Consider the following 21,285-nt stretch of genomic DNA (forward strand, 5'->3'; position numbering starts at 1 on the left):
ACAAGATCTGCATCCCCAGTTTAGGCACCACCTCTCCTTGCTGTGCAGTGCCCACAAGTGCCTGCAGCCCCACACAGCCTCATGCAGCCCCATGCAGCCCCATGCAGCCCCATGCAGCCCCATGCAGCCATTCCAGGCTGCAGAGGGCACCCCACCAGATGGATCCACTGGAACCTCGCCTGCTGAGCTGCAGCCCCTCAGGCCAGCAACCCCATTCTCAGCACAAAGGGAAAAGACATCAAAGGTGACCTGTTTTGTGCATAAGAGAAAAAAAAAATAGAATATTTTAAACTATTATAACGCATTGAGTCTTGATTGTTATCACCAAGATAGGGAACCTGCTTTGGCAGGGGGGTTGGACTCGATGATCTCTGGAGGTCCTTTCCAACCCCTACAACTCTGTGATTCTGTGATTTTTTAATAACATATCCAATGTATCTACCTGCAAAATCTCTCTCATGTTTATGCTGGATACTTGCGTTCGCTGCTGCGTTAGTCATTGCTTAATTACCTCTGCGGAGCCTAATTAACAAGGACGGTGGAGGAGCTCTGGCGGCAGCACATGTTAACAAGGCTGCCGATAGCAGCGAGCTGCAAGCTCCAGGTTACGGCAGGACGGCAGGACGGCAGGACGGCAGTCAGAGCGCAGGGACAGCGCGGGGCGTGGAAGGGAAGCAAATTCCTGGGGTGTTTCTGTGACACAGGGTGCTGTGCTGTGCTGTGCTGCTGCAATGAAAGGAGCTCCCGCAGTTTGACCCGGGCCTTCGTGCGGGCGTGCGGGGCCGTGAGGGGGAACACGGAGCAGGGCCGCAGGGGGCAGCGGGCCCGCAAGGGCCTTCGGGCCGCGCGAGGCCTGCGGCGGAGGCGGGCCGGGCAGAGGCCTCGGGGCGCAGAGGCGGCCGTGCGGGCAGCGGAGCCGCCCTCGGGGCGGGCCCGGAGCGGGCGGCGCGGCGTTGGCTGCCAGTAAGGCTGGTGGGGCGCTGGGTGCGGAGCGGGGGGAGGCGGGCGTGCGGGGCCCGGGCCTATCCGCGATCCGCGGCCCGCAGCGCGGCGCCGGGCCGGCCGGGCCTCGCTCGCCCCCAGGCACCCCGGTGTCCCCGGGCCCTGCGGCTGGCTGTGCGCCCCGCTGGGCGGAAGGCCCGGTGATGCCGGGTTAGAACGAAGCTTGGGGCCTCTGTCGTGTGCACGGCGTTAGGTGGGAAATTCAGACGTTTGTGTTTTCACAACGCATCGTTTAGTTTGTGCTTCTTAATTTTTGGCTTTTTTTTTTTTTTTTTTTTTTTTTTTTCTGGTGTGGGGGATCTGAGCGGTGTCCCCATGCTGGAAGTGAGCAGCCATGTGGAACAAGGTCGCCTTGCGCTCCGTCTGCAAGCACTGCCCTCAGCCAGCGTCACTGCTGCCGCCGAGACTCCCACCCCTAAGCCGTGCCTTCAGGAGGACGTGTTTGGGCCCCAGCAGCGATAGGCAGCGGGCACAGGCAGCACAGAACGGCGCAGGAGCGCTGCCCGGCTGCCTGCCCAGCAAAGCCAGACGCAGGCGCTGTGCTCAGATGTACCCGGTGCTGGATGGACGCGTCCCGCCTGCGTACCGACACGTGTTTGAGGAGAATTTCAGGAACAGTGAGGCTGTTATTAAAAGGTAACAGTAGTTTTTGTGGTGTTTTCAGTATATTGATACCTGTGAGGTGATGGGAGAGTTAGGTACTAGGGTGCTTTTAGGAGCTTTTAACCTAGATTGCGAATTGAAAGCTGAAGCTACAAACAACCTGTTGGTAGTTTTTCTCCTGCCTGCTTTGAAGCCCTGGCTGTTTTTCTTCCTGCTGCTTCCTGGGTAGTTCCTGTTGACTGCAGTGCCCAAACCTGGGTTCACGTTGTATCTCAGTATTACCCTATGACATTGTTCTGCATGTATTGCTCAGAATTAGTTTTCTGGGCCTTCATGAAACAAGTTTCACAGTTGATTTTGAATGAAAACAGAGAAATGATAACCCAATCATTTAAAGACTTGTGATTTGCTGGCAAAATGGGAAAATATGTATTCTTATGGATCCAGTGGCAGAATTCAAAGGCCTTTGTTCAGTGCTTGAGCGGGAAGCAAAGCTATGGGAAACACACTGTGCCCTCCTGCGGTGGCATTTGCAACATTGCTAAAAACCCTTACCCTTTTTTTTCTGAGGTTTTTCAACCTCTGCAGGCTGCAGGAACCCTTAGTAAGGTACTGCAGTCATACACAGAGTGGTTTGTAAGTAGTCGTGTCAGGAGGTATTTTTATTTGCAGATGATGCACCTTGGTGAAAAAGAATGTTTTGCTTAAAATAAATACACAACCTGGTTTGTTTCAGATCAAAGTGACTTGAGGTACCATGTTTGTTTCCAGTCTTATTCCATTCATTGTCTGCAATATATGCTGTTCAAGAATGACTGGTAATGAGTTTCTCTATCTGATGATCCTAGTGACACTGCAATATTCAGTGTTATTAAAGTCCATCCTCTGTGCTGCTGAGCGTTCATTAGGCCTGCCAGGTAAACTTTCAGCACTTGCTGAGGGGGAGCAGCAGAGGAAATCCTTGGCTGGATTTTGCCCTGGAGTAGTTGGAACCTGGGGTAAATGTCTGTGCTGAATTAGGACTGGCACACTGTGGTAGCTTTATTCTTATCTGCAGGCTTAGGGACTAAAGTTGCTGCTGTAAGGCAGTATCTCTCAAAGTGTGCTTTGTTGGCTGGTGTCAGCCCCTTCACTGTGCTCCGTTCATGGGTTTGCTGGTAGGGACTGAGTATGGTCATGTATATTGTGAAATACCATGTTGGAGGCATATAGGCAACTCCTGGGAGGGGTGTGGACTTAATGATGTCTACTAGGTGATCAAGCACTCCAAATAGAATATTTATATTGCTTCACTTTTTTGGGGGTGGGTTGTTGCTAGGCTTGGACAGGTGACTTCTGAAAAATGAAAGTGAAATACTTGCTTGAAATAACATCTCTCTGCTTTTTGTTATGCTTTGCAAGAAAACATATGCCTTTGAATAGTGTGGTCTGTTAGCCAGTTCTGCACTGTCGTTATCAAGAGTGTGAGTTCATCTTCGTTCCCGTGTCACTGGGATGAAATCTGTGCAATACGTTGAAGTACTGTGCAAAACCTATGGATGGTTAACGTGTAAGGGAAGGTTTCATTCACTGAAACTTTCTTTTCAAATCAGATACTCAGAGTTGCTACAGGTGGTCAGTAAAGGAGGGGGAGACAACGCCGTCCTGCGTCACACTCAGAGAAACAAGAAGCTGTTTGTTCGGGAGCGCCTGAAGCTGCTTCTCGATGAGGAGCCTTTCCTCGAGCTGTCTCCCCTCGCAGGCCTCAGTATGCCATATGGTGACGTCCCTGCTGCTGGATGCCTCACTGGTAATTGCTAGGAAATGTAATGGGGAATTCCTGAAGTTTATTTGCTTAATTGCTCGAATCTTTAAGTATGTTTTGTATTAGATCTCAAGATGTGCAAGGGTTGAGGGTATTTTGGATAAGCCCATGCTGGAGATGCAGCTTGGAAAGGAGGAAGGTTTTGAGCCAAAATAATTTGCGAGGTGATGTTCGAATGTGTTGTCAGTGGCTGTAGGCAGTGTACAATGGTTGTAGTTTGTGTGCAGGCTGAAAAATTGTCTAAGAGATTTGGAATGATGCGTCACATACACTGATGTCTGTGCCATGAAAGATGACCAAGTTAGTGCATGGCACAGCCCCTGTGGCATTTATTTTGTAGTGTTTTTCAAATTGTAGAATTTCTCAAGTTCATTGCTCTTTGAGGAGCAGTTCCAGTTTAAAAAGTGACTAGAAGAATGGATTGTGAAATCCTGTCTTTCCTTAGCCACAGGCTTATGTTCTTCAGTTTTATATCAGTAATTTTTAATTCCCTTCCCTGTTAACTCAGTCCAAGAGCTGGAAGTCAAACTGTTTTTTTTTCCTCTTATATTGTCACCAGGTGTAAGCTGTATTTTAAGTTCTGTCCTGTGTAATTTAGATGTATTTGTTTGTTTGTTGTCTGTATGTGTGTCATTATCTTTCAGCTTCTTATTCCAGAGAAGAGCTATAGATTTCTTCTACGTTTGGTATTTGCAAGTTAATTTGCAGCTTACTGAAACAGTGTTAACAAAAGAATGCCCTAGTTATAATTTGGCTTCCTTGTTTCATTTATTGTGTCTCAGAGAGTCTGATACATTTCTGTGTTGCCTCTTGTAGGAATTGGAAAGATCTGTGGGATTTGGTGTGTCTTCGTAGCAAATGATGCAACTGTAAAAGGAGGAACTATTTATCCAATAGGAGTGAAGAAACAGCTAAGAGCTCAGGAAATAGCCATGCAGAACAGGCTGGTGTCTGTGTACCTTGTTGACAGCGGGGGAGCATTCCTACCACTACAGGTAATACCACAGCCACTTTGAAAGAAATATTCTCACTTCTTGTATCAATCATACTGATTTTGTAGAAATCTCAGATTTCTGTTTGGTTTTCTTGGTGGGCTGGCTTGCACTGTGTTGAGTTTTGTCTGAAAATCTGAGTCCAGGAGGTGATTTCAAGATACATAACAGCAGTGATGGCTTTGGCTAATTTTGTATCTAGTATCAAAATGTGGCAGCTTTAATATCAGTGTTGGGACTAATTGGTACCCAAGCAGGTAGCATGGGTACTTCTCAGTGCAAAAAAATGCTGTGATGCCCTTAATGAATCAGAAACATTGCTTGAATACCTGTTTTCAACTTCAGAATCTTTAAAGTTACTGCATTTTATTATAAAGTCTGTGATAGTAATGTATAAACCTCCATAGCTTCTGAAAATAGAATTTTTAAAATTCTTGCTATAGTGGCAGACTTGAACAGGTTGCTTTCCCATGCACAGAGGCCATGTTATCACAGAGACTGGTTGTTCTCTCTCCAGACTGAAAGCAAATGGGTAGAAAAAGATTTTGTCTGAACTGAACCAAAAACTATGTAAAAAGGGAAATTCTCCTGAAGTCATTTCACACCTTAGATGTGAACATGAGGTTACCCCTCCCCATGGTTACAGTTGAAGCTTGTGTGGAATAAATTGGTTTCACAAAACACAAGAAACTTTCCTGTGCTTTTGAAACACAGTGGCCAGGGGTATTTTTGTGGAACTGCACAACATGTAAGGACAACAAATGCAGCAGAGAATGCTGTGCATGAAACTTTCAGGTGTGACCTTCTCAAAACTCTTACAATGCTTTTGTGAATGAATGGAGAGGAAGTGTTATCTTTTGTAGCTGATACTGAAACTCACTGTTCTCTCTAATGTCAGTCAGAGCTGTTCCCTGACAAGCTGCATGGTGGAAGAATTTTCTACAATGAAGCAATAATATCTGCTATGAAAATCCCTCAGGTATGGTGTCATTTTGAATGCAAGTATGTGTAGTAAAATTCTCTTTTAATACGACTAATAGGAGCAGCTCTAAAACTTGCAATACGTTTTTGAAAGCTCACCTTTTCTATTTGTGGGGCAGAGTGATGCAAATAGTATCTCATGTAATAGAAGACTTCAGCATTAAGAATCTTCTGTTTGCTTACTGACTGATTTGTATGGGAAGCATCAAATCATCAGGTGGTTTCAGGGTAAACATTGAGCTCTGTGTTGCCAAGAACAGCCATGTCCATGCTGGTGTTTGTACCTTTAGTTCATGGCTCTGCAGGCTGTGGTTTAGTCTCTTGAACATTTCTGATATAAAGGTAATGACTTGGCCTTTCCATTCTGCTCTCTTTAGCATGTTGGTTTGGTTTTGGTTCTGTATCCCTCAGGTGGCAGTGGTGTGTGGCTCCTGTGTAGCAGGAGGTGCCTATGTCCCAACCATGGCAGAAGAAACTGTGATTGTAGATAAAATTGGAACACTGTTCCTTGCTGGCCCACCTCTGGTGAGAGCTGCTACTGGAGAATATGTGTCTCCAGAGGACCTAGGAGGAGCTACACTTCACTCTAGGTATGCAAAACAATTCGTGAAAATTGTAGAGAGCTGAGCACACTTAGCTTTAAGGAAGTACCATTCTATCCTAAATTAACATGACTGAAGCTGTCTCTAGTGACTGAATGTGCTGTGGTTCTCAAGGACTTGAAAACATGCTGTGAAAAAGATGTTAGAAATGATAGGTGAATTATTACAAAAGTTAGTGATATTCAGTTGTACATGCAGGAAAGTAATTTGATTTTTGGGTTGGTTTGCACAGAAATCCCACTGACTTTAATGTTTTGAGCTCATTCATATAGGAGCAAAAATGCACAGTGTTGTCAGAGATGTCAAATATTCACGGTAGAGATGAAGGTTTTTCCTTTAGTTTGGGTTTTCTATCAGAATTCAGATTTCATTACTACTAATTAATATTGCTTTCTCTCTTAGAGTCAGTGGCTGCAGTGACCATTTTGCATCTTCAGAAAAGGAAGCCTATGAGTGTGTTCGAAATATTATCTCAACGTTGAATTATGAGCCTGTGCCAGAAGAGCTCATGGAGCATGACCATCCTCTCTATAGCTCAGATGAGCTTTTGGGGCTGGCACCACGAGATTATAGCTGTACTCTTCCTGTAAAATTGGTAAGCTGGCAGATCCTGTATTCCTTCATTCTTTTGGTCTGCTCTAGCTGTTATCTTCAGACTAATAGGCAGTAAGGTGTTCTTCCCCCATAGGGAAATCATGAAGTACCTGAGAAGTTTCATAGGGTTGCCTAATCAGTTGCTAACCAGTCTTGAGTCTGCTGCAAAACAGAATGGCACTGATTCTGTAGAGCTGTTGAAAATATTTAAACAGAAAGCCTACTAGAGACAAGATAATTACAGATCACACCAGCTGATGCCCATCTGTTTCTGTGCACTGTTAGAGATGCTTTTACATCAGTGTATCTTGTACTGTGTTGGCTGCTTTAGAACATGTATCCTTTTAGAAAGGGGCTTGTGTCCTGCTTCCTCCCATCTCCGTGCTGGTTTTGTTGTTTTTTTTAAGGGGTCTAGGCTCTATGTTGTAAATCAAATGCCTAATGAAAAATGCAAAAAGAAAGAAATTCAAACTAGCTTTGTTTGAGGTTGGGCCAGACATCTCTGCAGAGACTCAGTATTGTTACTGTGCGATTCTAGGTGAGGTTTGGTCTCTCTGAGGATGTGAGCCTCTTATCTTTACCAGTGGTAAGCTCCTGGAGTAAAGGGGATTGGTAATCAGCAGTGTAGCTTTGACTAGCAGCTTTTAAATCTGCATTCAAAAAAAAGTGTGAGCAGTGTGCTGCTGGGTGTTCTTAGGTACACAACTGTATGTGCTGCTGTTTTAATAAGGCTCTTATGCACAGGAGCAGCTGTGGTCTGTAACTTTGAAATAATTGCGGGGTTGAACTGTGTCTCAGGAGATTTGGTTGGTAATCAAACAAAAACACAGATTTGATGCTTTGTGCGTATTGAGCATTTATTGGAGCATAAGACATAAAAGAACCACTGTGATCATTTAGTTTGACTTGTGTAATAGAGGTCTCTCCACTGTTTGAACAGAGCATATCTTTCACCAGGACTAGTTTGTTTTCACCTAGATTTCTATAGGCAAGGCTCTGTATTTCTTTGCAGGTTCTGAGCCGCCTGCTGGATGGAAGCAGGTTCCAGGAGTTCAAGGCTGAGTATGGAACAACATTAGTAACAGGATTTGGCCACGTGGAAGGGTAGGGCTATAAGATTCACCATCACTATGCTTGGGTGTGTATGTCTGAATGGCTTTTGAATCACTATCAGGATCTACAATATTCCCAATTTTTAAGGAGTTCTGACTCAGTGAGGAATTGATGATAAGCATTTCCAGAAAGCCTTATTCTTTATCTTTGGGCCCCACATTCATTGTGTCTCAGGCTGATTGCAGCAGAGTGATTACAAATGAATCATTTCATGTTTATTTGGGCACTTAAGTCACTGGACAGTTGGAACTTTGAAATTTCAGCAGATTCTCTGAGAAGTAAAAAATAGCATCTGTAAGTGTTCTTTCCCAGACTGAGTCCAAAGTTATCCCAGCTCCTGCAGGATGGAGATGGAATAGTGTCTGTACTATAGAACCTAGCATAGTTGAGGGCAGGCTTAGTCTTACTAGCACACTCATAAAGCATACAACATTCCAGCCAAATCTTTAATTAAAAAAAAAAAAATAGTAAAATGTACTTTAGAGAGATTTTTGGCAAAAAATATAAACTTTTCATTTTGACTGTTGTGTTGTATGTTAGAGGAAACGGAGGGCACCCAGAATCCTGGCACCTAGTTTGCTATCTTGCAGTGTGAACTGCAGGCAGGTCACCTGTACCCTTACCTGCCTTCTGAGTGTTAATGCTTCTGTGCTTTATACATACAGAGTGATATAAAATGTCTGGTTTGTTAGGGGTAGAAGGCTCCACAAATGAAATGATGCATGTCATTGCATCCTTTTAGAGTCTGGATTTTTGCAAAAGGGCAGATCCACGCCATCCATTTATGTTTCCATCTCTCAGCAGAATGCTGCATGCTACCTTTTCTTCGTTTCTGGGGAAAACATTCATGTGTCTGTTTTGTAGGCACTTGGTGGGAGTAGTGGCTAACAATGGGGAGCTTTCTCATGATGCTGCTCTCAAAGGCAGCCATTTTGTACAGCTGTGCAGTCACCGGGGCATTCCCATCCTCTTTTTCCAAAATACTGCTCCACATGCAGCAGAGCCAACAAGCATCTCTCAGGTATGGCGTGTTAATCTGCCCTGCTTCGTTCAGGCAATACCTGGCTCTTGTTTTAACTAACATACATTTTGAAAACTATTAATTACTAGGAAAACTAATTTTTAATCCACTTTTGATGGTCAAATCAAGAAGTTTCATAATTAACTTTCTTAAATCTTCCCTTTGCATTCTCACTTGATTTTGATTTTAGGCAGGCCTGTATGCATGGCTGCAGTCCAGCTGGTAACACAGGCTGTGACATTCAGAGTTTGTAGTGCTTTTCCCTTTGAGATACAGCCTGTTGGTTCTTCTGCTACCACTGTGATCCACAGAAAGTAAATATTTCCCTTTTCTAAAGTGAAGGCATTGAAGTACAGTATGTTGTGTCCTGGGCTTTGGAAAGCCTCCTTGTAGAGCCTATGTTAAGAGACTTTTGCAGCTCCATCCCCCCAGCTGTCACCAGCACTTAAGACAAAGCCTGCTGCAATTGTGTTGTATCTGAGCTCTGCTGATGCCTGGGAGACCCCGAGTTTCTCTGTATCGCAGCTTTCTGCACACTGGTTGTAACTGTTCTGCTGATTTATACTGTAAAATAAGTAGCATCATGGGCTATGGTGATTAGTTTATTGATCCCACCTTGCTGTTTTGGAAGAAACAATCGTATAGAATTGTAAAGAAAGAATTGTTTTAAGAATAGGTTGCAAGTTTGGGGGAAGTGGAAGGAATCTAAAAAAAATGCAGAACTAAAATGTTTCTTTTCATTTCAGGCAGAGGCTCAGGCCAACAGATTGAAAGCCCAGGCCTCCATGATGGCTGCTGTCGCTTGTGCAGCTGTTCCCAAAATAACCATAGTGATTGGTGGCTGTTTTGGGAGCGAAAGCTATGCTATGGTAAGGATATCACAGAAGTCAGTGGGGCTGGTAATCCACTTAACGCTTTGCCCAGCACTCATGGCACTTTCATTTTTTCAGCATTGTTAGCTGCTGTACAGACATTGAACTTGATTTGTGATCCCAACTAATTTTAAATAAGAACTGCATCACATGGTGTGATTACAGCAGATTTGATCTGCAATGAACTTAGAGTGGGTTCTGAAAATCGGATTGTCTGAAAATGTCACTACTGAGGATTCAACACCACTGTTTGTTCAGCACACATTTGTTTTCAGTGGTCCAGGACTACATCTTTTTCAGTTGTGTTGCTATGTGTGCTATGTATGCCACTAGGAGGTGCACTGGTCTCTTTGCTCACTTGGGATTAGAGACAGTGACAAAAATACCAATATTGAATGCAGTGGGACTGTGGTGGTTACTTCTGCAGGGGATCTGGAGAAGAGAAGGCTGTGAGGTGACCTGATGGCGGCCTGCCAGTTTCTAAGGGAGAGTGACAGGAAAAAAGGGGACAAATTCTTTGGTGGGGTCTGTGATGACAGGACAAGGGGAAATGGCTTCAAGCTCTGAGAGATTAGATTTAGGTTAGATATAAGGAAAAAATCTTCTTCAGTGAGGGTGGTGAGGCACTGGAACAGGTTGCCCAGAGATGTGGTTGATGCCCCGTCCCTGGAAGACTTTCAAAGCCAGGTTGGATCAGGCCCTGGGCACCCTGACCTAGCTGTGGTGTGCCTGTGCACTGCAGGGCAGTTGGACTTGATGGCCCTCAGAGGTCCCTTCCAGCTCTAAGGATTCTAGGATTCTGTGATCTGTAGTGATAGAGAAGCTGTAGTTGTAATGGGAAAGGATCTGCATCACTATTGCTTTACAAATTTAACTGTTACATTTTGTCTCTAACTTGATAGTGGCATTGTAGGCCACTATCTTTTTTTTTTTTGTGATTAAATTCAGTGAATTTCTACGTATTTTTTTGTACTGTCTTATTTTTGCAGTGTGGGAGATCGTTCAGTCCAAACTTTCTGTTCTTATGGCCTAATGCAAGAGTTGCTCTTGTGGATTCAAGACATTTGTCCATGGTCCCACAAGCTGGAGACAGTGATTGCACAGATGAATCCGAGCTAAAACATTTGAAACAAAAGTAAGGACATCAAGCAGTAAAATCCTGCAGTTATGCTGACATTTATACCTACTTATGCTTGTATTTCAGGTCAACACATCCCAAACAACTGAAACAAACCTGAATTTGATGAAAACTATGTTAGAATTCTGTATGATTCCATGTCTACTCTTAGGATCTTCACATGGAAATGCAAAATTTTTATTTAGAAAATCTGGAAGTCACAAAACAAGTCAGTGCTGTAAATTAACCAGTAGTGATCTTCTGAATGCAGAGGATCATCTTTGAACTACAGAGGGATCGGATCTGTTATGTATTTGCTGGATCCTAGTGGATTTTAACACTAGAACAGCACATTCACTTGAAATAGAAACGTATGCCTTTTTTATCTTTAACTTTGTTTTACCAGCCTGGTGCTTTTTTTGTTAAACTTTTCTGCTTCTAAGCGTGTTTCATGTTCTCTCTTCTCCAGGCTGGAGGAAGAGAGCAGCGCGTTTTACTCTTCTGCCAGACTCTGGGATGATGGTGTAATTCTCCCCCAGAATACCAGAAAGGTGGGTGGCTTTGTTTTTTCCCAGTATATGTTCTATAATACATTTTTATCCCCAGATCTCATCTTATGATGAATGTGCGAGCCTCTGGTTCGTTCACTTGTGGTCAGCTAGCATGCTGATTCCCAGAACCAGATCTCTGAGTTCCTGTTCTGTTTTTCTTGGTATTTAGCTTTGAATCTCATCTGTTCTCTACCCTATCTGAAGACGTAGACCTATTTGGTCTATCTAAAAAGTTTCTGTTGAACTCTGGTTGCATTCTGACTACAGGATTTCCTCAGTGAACCTCAACTGACTTTCCAGTTTGGTTCAGTCTCCCACTCCTTTCTTTTTATGATCTTGCACATGACCCATGTTTGCTCTCTTAAGTTTCCTCTTCACTGCTTGCATTCTTTTCATTCTTTCGTTGTAGGATGTTTCATTTTTCTAAGCTGGTAGGCATCTTCTCCAAGACGTTCTTTCTAAAAGCCACCACGGCTGTTTTGCAGTGTTTCATTGTTTGTTAGCAGTGTGGAGGTGTTCTTTGCATTTCTGAAGGCTTTCTTTAAAAAAACAAACAAACAAACAAAAAACCTAAACGATCACAAATACATCCTGATACCAATTATTATTTCTAACTAGGGCACACATTTATGATGCAACCCATGTTAAATATTTTCTGGAGTGTATATAGGGACTTTGATAATGGAATTGCCCTGAGAAGCATTTTCTAGTGCTTGAGACCCTACCTTTCTCTAGGAACCACTTGAGTGAAGAAAACACCTGACAGTTGGACTGAATCATTGTGATTCTCTTCAGGCAGTACAGGTTTCACCAAGATGCCACAATTCATGTTCACATATCTAGTTGTTTAGTTATTTATTTAACACCGTGGTTTTGCTATTTTATCCTGGCTCTTGCTCCTAGAGGAGAGTTTCAGTTTAGCTTTGTCTGAACTGACAGCATGTGCCTGTATTTAGCATACCTTTAAAAAATAATAATTTTTTTCAGGACAATGCATGCTGCTGTGCTGGCAGTCAAATACACACAGTGAAATTGGGAAAATCCTTATCCCAACTCTTAAATTTTCAGCAAAAAGCTTTTCCAGAGAAAAGATTTTGGCAAAGCCCACTACTGCGTGTGCCAGATGATAAAAGTTAAAATGCTCTATGATTTTGTTCAAAGCCCAAAACCAGTTCTGTATATTCTTTCCCTGTTCTCACGAGGCACCAAGAAGTATCACCTATTAGAAGATGGACACTTAAGCAGAAGAGCAGAACATCTTGATATGCTATTGGAAATCTTAGGCGTGTAGCTGTGAAATAACTGAAAGAAACTTTCAGACATCTTTTTTCTTTGCATTTCCCATGACCCAGTGACACATTTCACTGATGTATGTTTCTGCTAACTGCAGGTGTACATTTTAAATGCGCTCTGTTTTGCAGAAATAAGAACAAATGCATTATTGAATAACTGCTTAACCAGTAATCTTTACTGACTTTTTGATTCAGAGGCTCATTGCTTGTGGTTGTCTTTGTTTTTGTTTTTTAATCAGGTAATTGCACAGTGCTTGCAGATTATAGAGCAGCAGAAGTACCAGGTGCTACCTCCTTACCAGTATCCTGTGATGAGAATGTAACTGCAGCCCTTCTCAAGTAATCACCCTTTGAAGATAGCACCTTATATTGGAAAGCTTTAATGTAAATGATTTTCTAATTCTTTGATACCATGAATAAAAATGTTAAACCATTGCAAACAAACAATCCTGGATTTCAAGTCAATACAAATAAGTTTGTATTTTGAAACATGGTCTGTTAGTACTACACAGTCATTTTGTGGAAAGAAAGGATTAAGTTTTTGTTCTGTAGCACTCTAACAAAGCAAATTCACCCTAAGATGTAACAATTGCTTGATTTTTTTTATTTTTTATTTTTTTTCATATTAAGAATATGCAGAACTCAAACAGCACTTTGAGCAAAGAAATGAAAAAGAGAAGACACACGACTGAAAACTAGACAAGTAATGCGTGTAAGATTTAGCAAAGCACAGAATGCTGCCTGCAAAGTCAGATTGCCAGAGCACCATGGAAGGGCTCCCCTCAGCTTGCTCTGAGGATACTGGTGCAATGAGCAGGAGGTGAGTTCAATCCAAAACACCCCCATAGGATAAAAATTACCTCTTCTCAAAGGATGCAACAGCATATTGTCTTCTACATAATGTTACCATGTGCAGAGGGACTGAGGTTACACTTTGCTATTTCATGCATCTTTCTCTCTGTTGCATCTACAAAATTTAATTTTGTAAAAGAAACTGTATGGTTTATTGTACTATACATCTTGAAATTAGGCCCTGGAGTACGTTTGAGAAATATCTGGGTAAGTATTCTGAGAAATAAGCAACAAAACTGAAATTTTCAGTCTTAATTGGGGCAGTGAGGCACCTGTAGGTACCCAAGGCAGGGGTTTGGAACTGGAAGGACTGTAATGTCCCCTCCAACCTAAACCATTCCATAGTTCTGCGAACTAAGTACTCACAAATAAATGACCTAAATTCCTTCAGTGTCACTTTCTGTGTGCTTGCAAATGGAGACTGCATCTTTTTGAAGCTGGAAGAAGCCTAACACGGTCTGTTGCAGGCAGCACTCATGCTCTTTTGAAGAGTCCATGGAAAGTCACAGGGATGTTCACCTCCACTTCAGCCCTGGCCACTTCGCTCATGTCCTTGGCGTTCAGGATCAGGAGGTAGGCAGGCTTTGGCCCTGAGCCGGGGCTGATCACAATGCTCAGCACCACCCCTGGGAGGTGACAAAAACAGGCACTCAGCACAGCCCAGGGTTCTCCTGGCTTCACGTGTTCCCGCTCAGGGATGAAGAATTCAGGGAATGAATAGATGCCCTTTAAAACTAGTGCTACCACCTTCAAAAATAGGTACAGGGCTGGCAATGTGTGAATAAATGTGTGCAGTGCTTAGCATGAACGCAGCTCTGTGTCCTCCACAGCCAAAGACTGAATTTGCCCCCCTTCTACATGGGGAGGAGGGCTTTAGAAATAAAAACATCCTTGGTTTAAGACAGGTTAAATTTCACAAAGCTTGGCCATCTGGAATTCTTTAAGTGTAGTTCCTGATGGAAAAAGGCTGGGAAATGAGCACAGATGATCTGAACCTACAGATTTTTTCCTATGGTTTCATTCAATTCTGACTTTTCCATGTTCTCAGAAACTCGCCTGCAGTGTTAGAGCAGGGCACACATATCTCACCCTGCAGGTCCCCTGGCTCCTGCATGCCCCTGGTGCACCATGGAAGTAGGTCTTAGCACCAGCACACCTGGGGCCAGTGGACACAGACTGCAAACAACTCCAATTAACAAGCCAAAAATCATTAATTACCATCATCCTCCTCCAGAGCATCTGGATGGGAAACGAAGATTGGCTCTGATGGGTACGAATCTGGCTCCTGCCACACCCAGGTCTCCTTTGTTTTAACATTCAGCTTGCAAAGCTAAGTGGAGTAAATAAAACCACATCTCAAAAATGCCCTTATATGCCCGTAAGCAAAAGCTCATCAAAAAGATGCGCCTCACCCCTTTCCCGATAGTTACCCTGTCTGGAACAAAGTGATTCAGTCCAAGCCCATATGTGTATGTATATGGCTTCCCACCATATTTCTTGTAATTGATCTGTGGAAATTCAAAGGCTACAAAAACAGATATGTGCATGAAGATTAGCAGGACACGGATAGCTGATGGGACTCATGCTGCCTCTGTGGCTCAGAGCTGTCACCTTACCATGGCGTGGCCCTGAGAAAATAACTTCTGGCTCCAGCCAGATGGTCTCATCGCTGCGCAGCGTCGCAGTGGCTGTTGTGTAGGGCAGGGTGACCAGGTTCTTGCCTGTGTCGGCCTGGGACAAAGAACAACACCCAAGACAAATGGAGAAACAAAGTTCTGAGTGTACCTGCATGGAAGCTAGCAATGTGCAGCAAAGCCTTGTGAAGCTGCAGAATAGAAACATATGCAGAAATGGTTGATTCTTTTGTTTTCTTAGTCAACTTTTAGTGTAATAAGAATGCCTATCAATCAGGCTAAATCCTGTATTTCTGCCCTCAGCATGCTTATTAGGTGAACACACATGAAACTTTTCCCTCTCGATAGGACAGTTGGAGGCCTGTTATGGGCTGCATGGTTTGCTTGAGCAGCAGTGCAGGATGGAATACAGCTCAGACTCATCCAGTGAGGAGGAGGACCACAGCAGGGGGAGCTGGAAATCGCACAGCTCTGCACCAAGCTGACTACTGCTGTAAGGATTAAACCTTTTAATGGGAAGGAAAAGTTTGAATTAAGCGTGACCAGGCAAAACAGTGGGAGTACTTGGCCACAGAGTGCAGGAGCTGTGCAGGCAGCAGTGCTGGCAGCAGGGCTGGGTGGTACCTTGTCGAAGCGGAGGGGCAGCACGTATCTGCGGGCTTCGGGCTGGGGGGCTTTCTCTGCCTGCTTCTTCACCTCATCCCAGTTTGCTCGGAGGTTGGCTAAGTAGAGGTAATTGTAAACAAACTCAAATCTGCACAGAAACGGGATCAGAGACAGCAAAGAAGTCATTGCCAGGAACGAGTTCCAAAACAGCTATTTTTTCCCCCTAGAATTCAATTAAGTGACATGAGCCCTGTTCTGCTCCACTGAAGGTCACAGGGCCAGACCAGCTCAGCTGTTTCCATCTTGATGTGGGGCCTTGATATAGAAGCATTGGCACACACTGCCCAGGGGGTGTTACAGAACTGTGGCGATGTGGTATTGTGGGCAGTGGGCATGGGGGGTCAGGCTGGGGGTCTCAGAGGAGTGATTCTATGAAGGCAGTGTTGGCACCCACCCCTTCCATGTGCAGAGGTCGACAATGAGGAAGCCGTTATCCTCGAAGGTGTTGATGTGATGGAAGAGGTTGAAGGCTGAGGTCCGGTACTTGATGTTGAGGAGCCGCCCTTTCTTTTTCTCTGCCACATGAAGCCAGACCTGAAAGGCAAGCAGCAGGCCAGTCTCACTGGTGAGTGGGCATGGTGTGGTGGGCACAGGCCCTGTGTGACCCATGGTCTCATTGGACTTGCCCCCATGGTCTCGTTGGACTCAAAGCAGTCCATGTAGTTGGCTCCCCAGAGGCTCCAGGAGGAGAGGAACTTGAGGAGGTTGATCTTCACCGGGGTTTCGACAAATACGATGTAGTTTGGGGTCAGGCCAAAGCTGTGGGAACACACACAGAGGAGGCTCTGTGCACAGAGCAGGAGCACGGGACACAGTGCAGAGCTTCATGCTACAGGGATACAGGCACCCTGACATCGGTACCAGCCCTTGCTTTAGTTGCTCATTACAAGCAAAACCAAGTCCTGCTGCCACTTCTAGAAGTGAGCTCTGTCGGGGAAGACTCATTTGCCAAAGCAGCTGGTTTGAGATGGCGAGCATGCTGCCTGCAACAAGGAGCCAGAGCTCAATGGATCTGCAGTCAGCCAGCTGAGCCTGGCAGGAGTTACCTGTGCACATAGGAGGGCTTAAATCTGTCACTGCAAGGGAACTGCACCACCACCTCTGACTTGTTCATTGGGTCCTCCTTGTCTGCAACGACAGCCACATGGTTACAGGGGAGCTTCCAGCCACGCGCTGCCTGTGTTAGCAGTGCTTGCCCTGCAAGGCCTCTGTCTCTAGCACAAAGGAAGGTTGTGAGCTAGAACATGTGCTTGCTAATTTTATGGTTTTGGTGCCTTCTTTTCTTTTAATGCTTTAATAGAAAAAAAAAAAAAATTATTTACATACATTAACTATATTATGATTTATGTGTAGCCCAACAGTTCCTCTTTGCTCAGTTTGGCCCGTGCAGGCCAAAAGGTTGGACACTCATAGTCTAGAATCATGTTAATAATTGTGTTAAAGATAACATTCCTACTGCTGAAAAAAAAGAAGGAAGGCCAAACAAAGAAATCTGATGACAAAATGCATTTGAATAATAAGAAGTAATTTACAGAACAAGATTTTCACGAGCTCATTTGGAGGCATGTTGAACTGACCTGCTTGGAGTGGAGGAATCCGTATGATGTTGTAGGCCAGTGAGAAATTTTTCCCAAAGCAATTGCCAATGTTGTAAACTGTGCCATCGTTCTCCACGTGGGGGTGAGCTGTGGCCCCATTCACAGAGACGTATTTGCAGAGATCCACCTGGGGATGGAGTGTGGGGAGGTGTGGGCTGCACGGGCAGCCCTGGGCATTGTCCATCTGTGATGAGGGTGAGCGATGTGGGAAAAGAGGTGAGGCTGCCCATGTGTTAGGAGCTGATTGCCAAAACCTACCTGCTTAATTGTCTCTAGAGTGTCTGGGTTAATTTTGGTTATAAAGTTGGTCTCCGTACAGGCGTAGTAGTCCTCGCCAACGGGGTAGACATTAACGAGGGCATTATCAGTGACCTCCACCCCTTTAAAGTAGGAGAAAAACCTGTGTGGAAGAAGGCAGCAGGGTCAGCAGAGGCCCCATGGCACGAAGCTGCAGTGCTTGGCAGAGCCCTGATACCTGGAGAAAATGTTCTTGCATGGGTCTGGGTAGGCATAGGTACCAAATTCAGTTATCACAATCCTCTTCTCTGTCATGGCTCGCACATAAGCATCTGTCCTAACAAACCTAAGGGGGTGAAGCACATTACAGGCAGTCACACTAACACAACAAGCAATGCTATTAAAATAAACACAATTAGTTTTTGTGATGAGGCTCATGAGAGCTCAGTCCAGCCCCTGGCAGTGACCGGAGTTGTGTTGCAGCATGTGAAGTGCTGGAGCCCTGCACATGGTGGGCAGCTGCAACCCCCAAGAGTACGTTGTCACTGCAGCTGCAGGCAGCCCTTGCTGCCCTCATCTTCACAGAACATTTCTGAACTGTAGAAAAGCTGCATTTTTTGCCTTGTGTGCTGTTGTTCACAGAACTGTAGAATGTCTGGGTTAGAGGGACCTTCCATCCCATCCAGTTCCAACCCAGTGCCATGGGCTGCTCAAGGTTCCATCCACCCTGGCCTCGCACCTCTCCCCACTTCTCTGCCCCAGTGCCTCACTTTGGGAGAGCTCCCTGCTGGAGCTCCCCCAATGAACACAGACCCCAGAAGAACAGCAGTCCTTGGCTGCGTCCCACACCTGCGGTGGTAGGTGACGTGTCCCTCCTTGAAGTCAAACTTGTGCAGCAGTGCCTGGCCATCGAAGAGGTGGTAGAACGGCTCTGCCCCGACCTCAAAGAGTCCAGGCCCACATCGCAGCAGGCTGCCTCTGAGCCAGGTGGGAATCCTGCCTGCAGGAGATGTAGAAGAATAGTCAAAATATTTTGTCTTCTATTTTTTTTATCCTGTGTTTATTCATATTAAAAAGTTACTATTATTTAAGGACAAGATCATGGATGCTTTTGTGGAATCACAGAATCATCCAGGTTGGAAAAGCCCTCTGAGATCCCTAAGCCCAACCACTGCCCACGTCCCTCAGTGCCACATCCCCACGGCTCTGAACACCCCCAGGGATGCTGACCCCCCACCCCTGGGCAGCTGTGCAGTGCTGACTGTTCTTTGGAGCAGAGATGTCTGCCAGCACCCAGCCTGCCGCTGCCCTGCACAGCGTGAGGCCGTCAGCTCTCATCCCATCACTGTTCCCTGGCAGCAGAAGTCGATCCCGTCTCACCCCAACCTCCTGCCAGGAGCTGTGGGGAGCAATGAGGTCTCCCTCGAGCCTTCTCTACTCCAGAAAGAAGCCTTTTATGAGCCTTTAGGACTATGATTTCTTCTTACCCTACAGAGCCATAGGACAAGGATCCTTGGAATGCCAAAGATCACTGAACTGCTCTGTCCTTCCTCTGCTCCCAGTACATCAACTCAGCCACGTCCCAAACATGTGAACTTCCTTGATCTCATTTATCCCTGTGTCCCAGGACCTGCAAGTCCCCCAGACCTGACTTCTGTGGCTCCGGTGCTCCCAAGAACAGCGTGGGGCTCACAGGGAAGGAGGTGGTGAGGGCACACAAACCTGTGACGTGGGCAGTGACGGGGGAAGACAGCTCCTCCACTGTCTCAAAGAGCTTCTTGTAGCCTCCTGCGGGATGCTCCACCCTGCAAGGGACATCAGACCTACATTGGCAGCTTCCAAGTGGTGCTGGGAGGACAAAGCTGTGGCTTGCAAAAACCAATGAGGAGAGCAGGCAGAAACAACAGGAGATCTTGGGGGTACAGAGGGGGAACCAGCAGCAGGACAGCAGACCCCTCATCCCCAACAAGTGGTATATGATTGGCACAAGGGACAAACCCAGGACATCTGATGCATCAGGAAGCAGGACACCTTTCAGTAACAAACATCCACCTTACCTCTCCCAAGTCTTGAATAATTTTTGTATTTTTAAGCAAAGTGTTTGGCAATACGCAGCTGAGAATTATTTGCTAAGCTCCAATTCCTACCTATAGCAAAGCACAGTTTGCATGGCACTTGGTCCTTGCCTCTAACACAGACCAGCACTTCAGTGCCCCAAAACCCCACACGATCCCAACCTCACCGCCCCAAGGAGCAACAACCCCCCCCAGCCCATATAGAGGAGAGCCCCGGCAGCACTCACTGGCTGTACATTGTCTCAGTGCAGGATTTGAGGCTCCTGGAGCTACATGTGGGTTTTTATGGGAGTGCAGGAAGGAGTGCTGGGAGCTGAGTGCAGCCAATGGGCTCAGTGCTGGAACAGAGGTGGCTTTCAGGCCAAAATCCTCCCAACGCCTTGCGAGGCTTTGTCTTGCTGTTCACACACAAAGCAGCTTTGAGGGTTTTTTTAGAGACCTAAATTCTTCCCGAGCAGAAGAGATTACAAAGGGAAAAAAAACCAACAACAAAGAGGAACTGGAGCTGCACTTCATCCCAGCTCTGCACTGCAGTCACTGAGCCCCCATCCTGTGCCATGCTGAGAAACCAGGTGACACCAGTGATGGCAGGGGAGAGGTGTCACTGCCCAGCATCACCAGACACTGCTGCTCCTCTCTCCTACAACCACAGAATCACTGAGGTTGGAAAAGCTCTCCAAGCTCCCCAGCCCACCCCCCCCAGTGCCCACCACGCCAGGATGGTGATCCCCACCCCAGGCAGCTGTGCAGTGCTGAGCACTCTTAGGAGAAAAAGCATCTCCAACTATCCAACCCAAGTTATCAAAGGGATCTGACCAGTGTTGGAAGTGACATTTCAGCTTAACATGTTTTTCAAGTAAATCTACTCCAAGTGAACCACAACGCTCAAACCCAATTGAGGGCTTTAAAAAAAAAACAGACTAAACATGTTTATAGGAGTTTAATTCTCGCATGAAAACAAGTTAAAAAGCCACAGTGTGCATACAGGAACACGTGGACTTTTCTAAGTGTGGAATGGAACCTGAGAAGCAGCCCTGAGCCCTTGGCTCTCACCAGCCTCCCCTCTCAGAGCAAAGGGGAACAAAGCAGAACCAAACCTTTGCTCAGCTGTGCAGCACTGAGCTCTCATTAGCAGTGCGTGTTTGTGTGTGTGCCAGTACAGCCACACCAAAGCATTTTTTCTTTCCCTGTGAATGCAAGACAGCCATGAATCCTTCCTCCTGTCCCTGTTCTTAGATCAAAGCTATACTCCAAGCAACAGATAATCCTGTTATACCACATTGATAGGTTACAGCCTGTGATTTCCTGTGCCTGGTGAGCTGCTCCCCAAATAGAATTACAGATATGCAAAAGAAAAAAAATGGTTAAAAGCTCTGTCAAGACAAAATGATAGATTTCTAATGTAAGCCTTTCTTACCTATTTCCGTCTGAGGAAATGTCCCACTGCTGGTCAGTTTCTGTTTATTATCTAAGTTTTTCAAAACCTCAGAAGGGAACATTAAATAATTAAACAACATTAAATAATGTGGATCAAGGACTGAATAATGAGGGCAAGCTGCTGAGAGGCAAGTCCTAAGAAATGTGAGCCTAGTAAGTTGCTTAATTAGAACACAACTAACTAACACGTTTATGAAACACTTAACAGCCCAAGGAGCAGAAGCAAGTTCGTGCAGGTACAG

At 45.3% G+C, this 21,285-nt stretch overlaps 2 protein-coding genes across 4 annotated transcripts; one reads left to right on the forward strand and one right to left on the reverse strand.

The window, feature by feature from the left end:
* Nucleotides 1-1,010: 1,010 nt before the first annotated feature.
* On the forward strand, nt 1,011-13,947 carry LOC116235803 (uncharacterized). Of its 3 annotated transcripts, XR_004168418.2 has the most exons (14): nt 1,012-1,638; nt 3,198-3,394; nt 4,226-4,404; nt 5,300-5,380; nt 5,794-5,972; nt 6,387-6,579; nt 7,591-7,682; nt 8,556-8,712; nt 9,459-9,581; nt 10,574-10,719; nt 11,171-11,252; nt 12,784-12,928; nt 13,175-13,364; nt 13,864-13,947. XR_004168418.2 is itself a non-coding variant. In XM_031604206.2 (12 exons), the coding sequence occupies exons 1-12, from the start codon at nt 1,337-1,339 to the stop codon at nt 12,865-12,867; spliced, it is 1,815 nt and encodes a 604-aa protein (XP_031460066.1). In that variant the 5' UTR covers nt 1,012-1,336; the 3' UTR covers nt 12,868-12,988. The 3 variants fall into 3 exon arrangements, 2 of the variants coding, with proteins under 2 accessions (XP_031460077.1, XP_031460066.1); XM_031604206.2 differs by lacking the exons at nt 13,175-13,364; nt 13,864-13,947 and having other exon boundaries at nt 12,784-12,988; XM_031604217.2 differs by lacking the exons at nt 7,591-7,682; nt 8,556-8,712; nt 13,175-13,364; nt 13,864-13,947 and having other exon boundaries at nt 1,011-1,638; nt 12,784-12,988.
* On the reverse strand, nt 13,677-18,443 carry RPE65 (retinoid isomerohydrolase RPE65). Its single transcript, XM_090146854.1, has 12 exons — nt 18,381-18,443; nt 17,770-17,877; nt 17,553-17,694; nt 17,274-17,421; nt 16,743-16,824; nt 16,323-16,455; nt 16,091-16,230; nt 15,655-15,784; nt 15,013-15,127; nt 14,827-14,921; nt 14,615-14,726; nt 13,677-14,022 (listed from the first exon to the last, which is right to left on the reverse strand). The coding sequence occupies exons 2-12, from the start codon at nt 17,844-17,846 to the stop codon at nt 13,871-13,873; spliced, it is 1,326 nt and encodes a 441-aa protein (XP_090002980.1). The 5' UTR covers nt 17,847-17,877; nt 18,381-18,443; the 3' UTR covers nt 13,677-13,870.
* Between the last annotated feature and the right edge of the window lie 2,842 nt (nt 18,444-21,285).

This window comes from Phasianus colchicus, chromosome 9 (assembly GCF_987193195.1).
Source record: "Phasianus colchicus chromosome 9, bPhaCol1.hap1.1, whole genome shotgun sequence".
Taxonomy (NCBI): domain Eukaryota; kingdom Metazoa; phylum Chordata; class Aves; order Galliformes; family Phasianidae; genus Phasianus; species Phasianus colchicus.